Source organism: Cherax quadricarinatus, chromosome 48 (assembly GCF_038502225.1).
Source record: "Cherax quadricarinatus isolate ZL_2023a chromosome 48, ASM3850222v1, whole genome shotgun sequence".
Taxonomy (NCBI): Eukaryota; Metazoa; Arthropoda; class Malacostraca; order Decapoda; family Parastacidae; genus Cherax; species Cherax quadricarinatus.
Window position 1 is genome coordinate 20,551,033 of NC_091339.1, and position 9,565 is coordinate 20,560,597.

At 36.1% G+C, this 9,565-nt stretch overlaps 1 protein-coding gene across 1 annotated transcript in view; it reads right to left on the reverse strand.

Annotated features, from left to right (window-relative positions):
• The window catches only part of Usp5 (ubiquitin specific protease 5), a 42,798-nt gene extending 34,921 nt beyond the window's left edge, over positions 1-7,877 (reverse strand). Inside the window, exons 1-4 of the mRNA XM_053787053.2 lie at positions 7,722-7,877; positions 4,501-4,626; positions 4,017-4,196; positions 2,534-2,680 (exon numbers count right to left, since the gene is read on the reverse strand). Coding sequence (XP_053643028.1) covers positions 2,534-2,680; positions 4,017-4,196; positions 4,501-4,626; positions 7,722-7,817 — 549 coding nt within the window. The 5' untranslated portion in view covers positions 7,818-7,877. The remainder of the gene's footprint in view (positions 1-2,533; positions 2,681-4,016; positions 4,197-4,500; positions 4,627-7,721) is intronic.
• Positions 7,878-9,565: the final 1,688 nt, after the last annotated feature.

The window sequence follows — 9,565 nt, forward strand, 5'->3', positions numbered from 1 at the left end:
CATGGCTGCTACAACTAACCCATCCCTTTGGGTAGGACCTACTTCCACTGGGGAATCTCGTTTACCACTAACTATGCCCTCATCTGCTACACGTCCTTATCCACTGACGCCTATATAACTGCCTGTCTTCTTGCCTTTGCTCCAGATTCTCCACCACCACAATGCTGTAAACACTAACTCCAAGGCTGAGGGACTGATTACTTCATCTTTTGTATATAGTTCTACTGTCTTCTAATTTTTTTTTTATTATTATCACACTGGCCGATTCCCACCAAGGCAGGGTGGCCCGAAAAAGAAAAACTTTCACCATCATTCACTCCATCACTGTCTTGCCAGAAGGGTGCCTTACACTACAGTTTTTAAACTGCAACATTAACACCCCTCCTTCAGAGTGCAGGCACTGTACTTCCCATCTCCAGGACTCAAGTCCGGCCTGCCGGTTTCCCTGAACCCCTTCATAAATGTTACTTTGCTCACACTCCAACAGCACATCAAGTATTAAAAACCATTTGTCTCCATTCACTCATATCAAACACGCTCACGCATGCCTGCTGGAAGTCTAAGCCCCTCGCACACAAAACCTCCTTTACCCCCTCCCTCCAACCTTTCCTAGGCCGACCCCTACCCCGCCTTCCTTCCACTACAGACTGATACACTCTTGAAGTCACTCTGTTTCGCTCCATTCTCTCTACATGTCCGAACCACCTCAACAACCCTTCTTCAGCCCTCTGGACAACAGTTTTGATAATCCCGCACCTCCTCCTAACTTCCAAACTACGAATTCTCTGCATTATATACACACCATACATTGCCCTCAGACATGACATCTCCACTGCCTCCAGCCTTCTCCTTGCTGCAACATTCATCACCCATGCTTCACACCCATATAAGAGCATTGGTAAAACTATACTCTCATACATTCCCCTCTTTGCCTCCAAGGACAAAGTTCTTTGTCTCCACAGACTCCTAAGTGCACCACTCACCCTTTTCCCCTCATCAATTCTATGATTCACCTCATCTTTCATAGACCCATCCGCTGACACGTCCATTCCCAAATATCTGAATACATTCACCTCCTCCATACTCTCTCCCTCCAATCTGATATCCAATCTTTCATCACCTAATCTTTTTGTTATCCTCATAACCTTACTCTTTCCTGTATTCACTTTTAATTTTCTTCTTTTACATACCCTACCAAATTCATCCACCAATCTCTGCAACTTCTCTTCAGAATCTCCCAAGAGCACAGTGTCATCAGCAAAGAGCAACTGTGACAACTCCCACTTTATGTGTGATTCTTTATCTTTTAACTCCACGCCTCTTGCCAAGACCCTCGCATTTACTTCTCTTACAACCCCCATCTATAAATACATTAAACAACCACGGTGACATCACACATCCTTGTCTAAGGCCTACTTTTACTGGGAAATAATTTCCCTCTTTCCTACATACTCTAACTTGAGCCTCACTATCCTCGTAAAAACTCTTCACTGCTTTCAGTAACCTACCTCCTACACCATACACCTGCAACATCTGCCACATTGCCCCCCTATCCACCCTGTCATACACCTTTTCCAAATCCATAAATGCCACAAAGACCTCTTTAGCCTTATCTAAATACTGTTCACTTATATGTTTCACTGTAAATACCTGGTCCACACACCCCCTACCTTTCCTAAAGCCTCCTTGTTCATCTGCTATCCTATTCTCCGTCTTACTCTTAATTCTTTCAATAATAACTCTGCCATACACTTTACCAGGTATACTCAACAGACTTATCCCCCTATAATTTTTGCACTCTCTTTTGTCCCCTTTGCCTTTATAAAGGAACTATGCACGCTCTCTGCCAATCCCTAGGTACCTTACCCTCTTCCACGCATTTATTAAATAATTGCACCAACCACTCCAAAACTATATCCCCACCTGCTTTTAACATTTCTATCTTTATCCCATCAATCCCGGCTGCCTTACCCCCTTTCATTTTACCTACTGCCTCACGAACTTCCCCCACACTCACAACTGGCTCTTCCTCACTCCTACAAGATGTTATTCCTCCTTGCCCTATACACGAAATCACAGCTTCCCTATCTTCATCAACATTTAACAATTCCTCAAAATATTCCCTCCATCTTCCCAATACCTCTAACTCTCCATTTAATAACTCTCCTCTCCTATTTTTAACTGACAAATCCATTTGTTCTCTAGGCTTCCTTAACTTGTTAATCTCACTCCAAAACTTTTTCTTATTTTCAACAAAATGTGTCTTCTAATTATGTCCTAGAATCTATATTGATAAAGCCACTGGATGGCGAAACGTCTACAATAAAGATATCCAGATGTTGCACGTGTCTTAACTTTCAACTACTATGTTAAATTATTAATAATAGCCAGAGTAAAAAGTATGGACAATAGGGGATCCCTTTTATTATGCTATAATAACCATGGCTAACTGGCCTGCCATAGTCATTAGTGAATAACCAACTCTCCAACCACCAAACCACCTGCCTAACCATGTAATACACAACAGGCATACCTTGACTCCATTATCAAGCTGCTTCAAAGAATCTGCATGCTTAGTGATCTGCCGCACTTCCCCATCCCAGGCACCAGATGCTGCCTCAACTTCAGCCAAGTGAAGAGCAGACTCTGCTTTCAAAATACTTACTACACTCTGCTGAACCTGTTTCAAGAAATACCATTAACACTAAGACAATGTTTACATTGTTAAAATAAATATATTAACAATAGTTTTTTAAATTAAAATTTATAACTACAATATAATTAAAATACTCTTGCCTATCATACATAAACACAAAATTATGTTTATAGTACTGTATAGTGTCACAAAGGTGTACTTAAAAATGTGATTGAAATTTAAATTTTAAACAATGAAATGGCAAATTATTTGCAATGCTGGTAAAAGAAACATTACAAACTAAGGGAATTAAAATATGATATACAAACAGCAGGTTGTTTACATGTGAGAGGACTGTATTGATTTTAAAAGAATTTGGAAAACTAAGGCCATCCATTTGAAAAAAAAATGGTAAACTGGCAGATAAGCAGGAAAACACTTATTTGCAGATATAAGCTTGTCTCTGAGAAGACTTCTTGGAAGAAAAAAATTAGGGAGAAATGAATAAAACATTTGGGTACACACACCTTCTAATCAGCAAACAGTTTAGTTGAGTTTTTATCAACAAATTCTGGTACAATACATAAAATCTATTACAGTATAACACATTAAAATTGTTCAAGAAATAAGTTTTTCAACTGTATTTAATTACAAGTCGTGAACGCTTTAGGCAGAATTCATGGAAGACTAATCTGGGAATTACAAAGTAACGAAAATAAAAGGCATGTTATTAATGGCTGAGATTTTACTTCAAATGAAATTTACAATGACAGCAAGAGAAAGTCATCATGGGGAAATGTCTTGGTGAGGTGGCACAAAAATCAGTGCTTGCTGTAATGTTTAAAATTTATATACAGTGGACCCCCGGTTAACGATATTTTTTCACTCCAGAAGTATGTTCAGGTGCCAGTACTGACCGAATTTGTTCCCATAAGAAATATTGTGAAATAGATTAGTCCATTTCAGACCCCCAAACATACACGTACAAATGCACTTACATAAATACACTTACATAATTGGTCGCATTCGGAGGTAATCGTTATGCGGGGGTCCACTGTACTGTACTGGTAAGTGTTTTTTTTGCAAAGGTCTCATTATTCTGTATTTATCTTTTTTACTATTTTTATGGTTTCCAATTCATTCATATCATTATTCCGTTGGGTTGTGTGTGGCCAACAGTAACAGCCTGGTTGATCAGGCCCTGATCCACCATGGGGCCTGGTCACAGACGAGGCCGTGGGGGTGTTGACCCCCGAAACCCTCTCCAGGTATACTCGTCTCCAGGTAATACCTAAGCTACAATTATAGTCTGTATCACATTGACAAATATTATATTAAAATTTCAACATAACATCTGAAAAACTATACAAGGTAAACTTACAATTTCTGGTAGGTCTGCACTGGGTAGCGATATGATATCAAACTCGGGAAGGATCACCAGTGAGTTCTGTTCCTCATATTCATACCTCTTCTTGTTAGCATCAGGGTTGAAGCCACCTTCTACACCAATTGCTAGCCGGGCAATCTTTTTCTCTGGCTCCATTTCCTTCTCAGGTGGAAGCTAGTACATGTAATGCAAAATATAAAATGAATGTCTTATTAAACTTGTTTACTGAATGCCAAAAGCTAAAATTATTTAATTCTATTTAATACAGCAAGTATTATGCAATGAAGAACTCTGTATTAATCCATCTGTTATATAGTGAAATCTGAAAACAGCTTAACTTTGCTTTTCAATGGAAATGAATTCTATAAATATTGCAGATAACTGAATTAAATCTTATGTGATCCTGTATACTCATTATGTATCAAAGCAGTGATCATTTCATTACAAGTCCATTCTGAAAGTAACAGTAGAGTCCTACCTCCTTTTTATGCCGTCTGAGATGCAAGAAGACACGGTTCCCCGTCTGGTTTGAATAATGTCCAACATGTTCTTTGCTCCACCCAAGAAAAGTGTTCAAACAAACATACAACCCCGTCTCACTCTCCTGTTGAAAGATATTGTACATTAAGACATTTCTTTTCCTAACTAAATCAAAGTATAATGTATCTGGAATTACAAAGTAATTCCAGATACATTATAGCTTCTATCAATTTAATTATAGTAATTACACAACTTTTTCAATAAATTTTGTAATTAAGAGCAATAAAATGTACAGAACATTCATTAGGGAGTAATATGTATAAAATAGAATAAGTTGAGAAAAGGTAAATTTGGGATACTACTAATAGAGCCTTCAACATAGGAGGGATGTGGGTGGCCTTACTGTTATGTACAAGGCCAATATTGTCAAAATACCACACTTTGATCCACTTCAAGGACAGCGTGAAACAAGCTTTTATGCCACAAGACGGGCAGAAAGCAGCAACTTCACTCTGGCTGTACCCTTCTCCAGAACTTCACTCCATCTGAGATTCCTATATACCCAGGATGACTCGAGTATGGAACACATTCGTACAGCATAATGATGTCAACGAGATAAAGTCAGTTGATCAAATGAAAATGCTGGCCCACAGATGGCTCCAACTTCATCCTGTTCCCTACTTGTATGTCTCATAACAATAAAAATGCTTTCAAATGAGCTGATGTAGGTAACAGCTCTTAGCTTGCCAATAAAGTTAGGAATCCTTAACCTGTAAATAGCTTGTCAATAAAGCTAATGATCCTTAACCTTGTCAAACCCTGTGTAAAAAAAAAAAAAAAATTATTTTCTAAAAATCACATAGCATAAAAGTTATGTTAACAGCTCATGTACTAGCAACCAGAAATGCCTAGAATTCTGTTCATTACTTTGAATAGACTTTAATTAGGAGTGAATAACTAAAGGTGCTAAAAGTATATACCATGCATGACGAAGATGCAACTTCAAGAAAATTGCATTAATTGGGTTGTCCAAGAAAAAGGAGTGTTAAGCTGTAATATTCGTGGAGATACTGTAGGTTTCTATAGTGTGTTGGGTTGTGTGCTGATGAGAGTACAAGAGTATTTAACTTGGGGAACACTACTTTATTTTTTAAGTTTGAGTAACACGTTCTCTAAGTAATTTCTGAGTTAGGTATCTTAATATTCTCCTTGAGGTACAGTACAGACAAACAAAGTTAAAATCCTATTGGTTCATGCTAGGAAGCAATTATTTGCACCAAATCATTTTCACTTCAGCGTTTTTTAAGCATTGCTTGAAATACCCAAGTGCATCAAAAATAAAACATATATGGTAACAATGCTGCATCTTCCTGCCACTTTTGTTTCTTCATCCAAGTATATGGCCATATTAGAGGAAGTACATTTTAAGAATTGTCCTTCCACCTTTGATACCATTAATATTTAATATCACAGTATTACTGTGATATAGTGTTAAGTATAAAAGATATTCCAGTGAATGCTTAGCACAACCGACATACAGAACTAACAAGAGAACATAATGGCTTCATTAAATACTTTGCCTATAAACATTTTGGTACTACAAGGCAGTGTCTTGGGCCTCATAAATTTTTTATTTTATATCAATGAATGCCAAACTTAAAATAATCTATTTATCACCACTACAGTATACAAGTTTTACTTTTATTTTACTTGAACTGTTAAACAAGAAATATGGCGAGATTTTTTCATGTTTACAATACGTACTGTCTATGCTATGTCTAATTTAATGTGAAATGTAACACAATAGGGATACCCTTGGTTTAGTCATCATAAAATTTCATGTTTGTATTGGACTACATGAAACATACTGTATTTACAATTATATTACAAAACTTTTCTGTACTTCATTACCTATGTAAATGGATTACTTAAATTAGAAATATAACTAAAATCAAAATAAACATCATCATTTTATATAAAAAAAAAACAGCAGGAATTCTCAGTCTAAATGGATAAAGGTAGAAAAATAAGTAAGTTTATTGAGCCACAGGTACACCTAAGTACAATCATCATAGTGTAAATTATCTAGGATAATCCAAAAAAAAGTCAATGTACATTAAGAACATAATTTAACTTTCATTGATTTACTCTCTCTTCAACATTCAGCATATCCAATTATTGTAACTCATCCTGGTCTGCATGTTCTCTTGCACTCAGGTCCAGGATGAATCTCACCATTTTCTTCTGGGTGATTTGTAGTATATAAGTTTATTTAGGTACAGTTATGCATAAGTACAGATATACAAATTTAGATGATTATAATCAGGATACATTAACATATGTGTAAATTACCTAGGTCAGACAGTGACTTATTTCCATTGGGTCCCTGTAATATCTTATTATTTAAAGCTTTGCTTTAAGGTACAGCAGAAATTAATCATGGCTATAACCTTAAATGTTAAAACAACTAACCCAACTGCTTGAAAATCATCACAGTAAAGAGGTACAATAAAAATAAAGTGAACCGAGTTATTTACAAGAACATTAAACAGAAAAATCAGCTTATAATAATAGGTACACCAATGTTAAGTGTACAGGAAATCACTTTCCTCCCTTTCTGTAGCTTCATTTATTAGGACTCCAATGGAAATAAGTCACTGACATGTTTGAGTTATCCTAGGTAATTTATACTATGTATAATAATTGTGCGTAAGTGTACTTGTCTAAATAATTTATTTAACTTTCTTGCAAAGTTCTGTTCCTGAACTAGCTCATGACAGGACTCTGACATGTAGGTAATAATTCCACTCCTTTATTGTTGTATATGCAGCCTATATGACCCTTGTGGGTTTAGCGTTTAGTTTTCATTGTATTAATAATAATACTGTTGTATAATACAAGGTATTGAGGCATGACCACCTACAATAGGTACTACAAAACTGTATTTACTCCCCCTAGTACCACACTGGTTTTGTTTCCTCACCTTGAAAATGCAATTACAGCCATTACAAAATCGGTCTACGAAGGATAATTTGACATTTTAACATATCAATTAAACAAATAACAAAACCTGACCTAATCATTCAGGTAAAATACACATAGACCGGGAAACAACCCAGGTACCGTTCAAAACCTCCAGCCATCCCAGGAGACCCAAAAATTCCGAGCTAATCACCACCCATTACAACAAATTCGTTTTTTTTCTAGACAAATACTCACCGGCGTGTCAAAGCAGAACATACATTCATCCTTATACACTTTATCCCCGCCCTGGGCAAGGTGAATCCTGCTGAAATGGTTCCGCAGCTTCTCCATCACAATGACACCCAAGTATGAACCAAGGTACAGTTATTTTCACCCAGGGAACAAAATATATTTCCCTCCCCCCTTTACCTTCACATGTATAATTATCGACAAAATCGAGACCCTAAAAATACACATGGTCGACTCTACGATAAAATGAATATATTGATGCTGTGCCATCTTCACAAAAAAAAAAATCGATATATTCAAATAAGTCACTTAAATCTTGACTTTTTTGGGGCGGGTTATCCTGGGTAATTTACACTATGTATGATACTTGTATTTATGTGTACCTATACCAAAAAAACTTATTTACTATAGTAAATAGATGGTATCACGAAAAAGACGAGCCTATGCACTGTAATTACATATTTATATATGGTGTCTGTACTCCAAAAGTGAGGAAAAGAGATTCAGTGTTAAGTTTAATGTCTGTGGTAATTGTTTATAATAATAATGTGGCGTCAGAAAATTAAAGAAAATATGTTTGTGTGTAGGAAAAAATGTCTCGCGTGACTACTGAGGCAAAAAAAAAAAAAAGAGTAAAAAAATTAAAAGTAAGGAAAGTTAGCAGGTAAGGAAATGTTAGCAAATAAGCAAAAGTAAGCAGGTATGAATAAGTAAGTAAAAGTAAGCAAGTAAAGTAAGTGTATTTAGGTACAGGTATATATTATTACAATTACCATACATAGTGTAATTACCTAGGTTAACCCCCCCAAAAAAATGTCAGTCAAATTTACATTGGTGTCCTTGGATTATTTCCATTGTAAGTAATTAGTTATTTATTTCAGTACAAAAGCTTAGATTCTAATAATGATCATACACAGTAACTTAATGGTATATAATAACGACACGATGATGATGAATAAGACAAATGAGTGCGTCCATTATTTATCGTGAATATTATCACATAATATTATCACTTAAGAATATATAATTAGTCCCGGGATGGGACTGTCAGCTAGGCAAATTAAAACAGTAGTTGACTACTAATGAGAAACACATATTCGGTTGCAGTAGCAACAAGTTCGCCCCGGCTGCCTCCATGCCACCTTGCATCTTCTTATTTATTTATTTATTTAGTAATTTAAGCATACAAACAGAGGTACAAAAATACATTATTGTAAACGGATAACTATAAAGCACAAATGAGTATTACAAAGACAGGTCATATGGTTGCATGCATTGCTGTACATTCAGTCGAATGGAGTATTCTGTTAGGTAGTGTATTTAAAAAAATAATAAAGTTAGATTGGGTCCTAGGTTTAACATTTGTGTGATATAATTGTAACATATAGGATATACAATTTATAAGGTTCAGTTATTCAGTATTTATTTGGTTTTGGGTGAGTAAGTGATCTTGGAGAAGAGACTTGAATTTATAAACAGGTAGTGTTTCTTTTATATTTACAGGTAATGAATTCCAGATTTTAGGGCCTTTTATGTGCATTAAGTTTTTGCATAGCGTGAGATGGACACGAGGAACATCAAAGAGTGATCTGTGCCTTGTGTTATGGTCATGTGTTCTGTTGAGGTTGGCAAGGAGATGTTTGAGGGGAGGGTTAATATCAGAGTTAAGTGTTCTATGTATGTAATAGGTGCAATAATAAGTATGGATGTTCTGTATGGTGAGTAGGTTGAGTGTTTTGAATATTGGTGGAGTGTGTTGCCTGTAGTGAGAATTTGTTATCATTCTAACTGCAGCCTTTTGTTGGGTAATTAGTGGTCTGAGATGGTTAATTGCTGTTGAGCCCCATGCA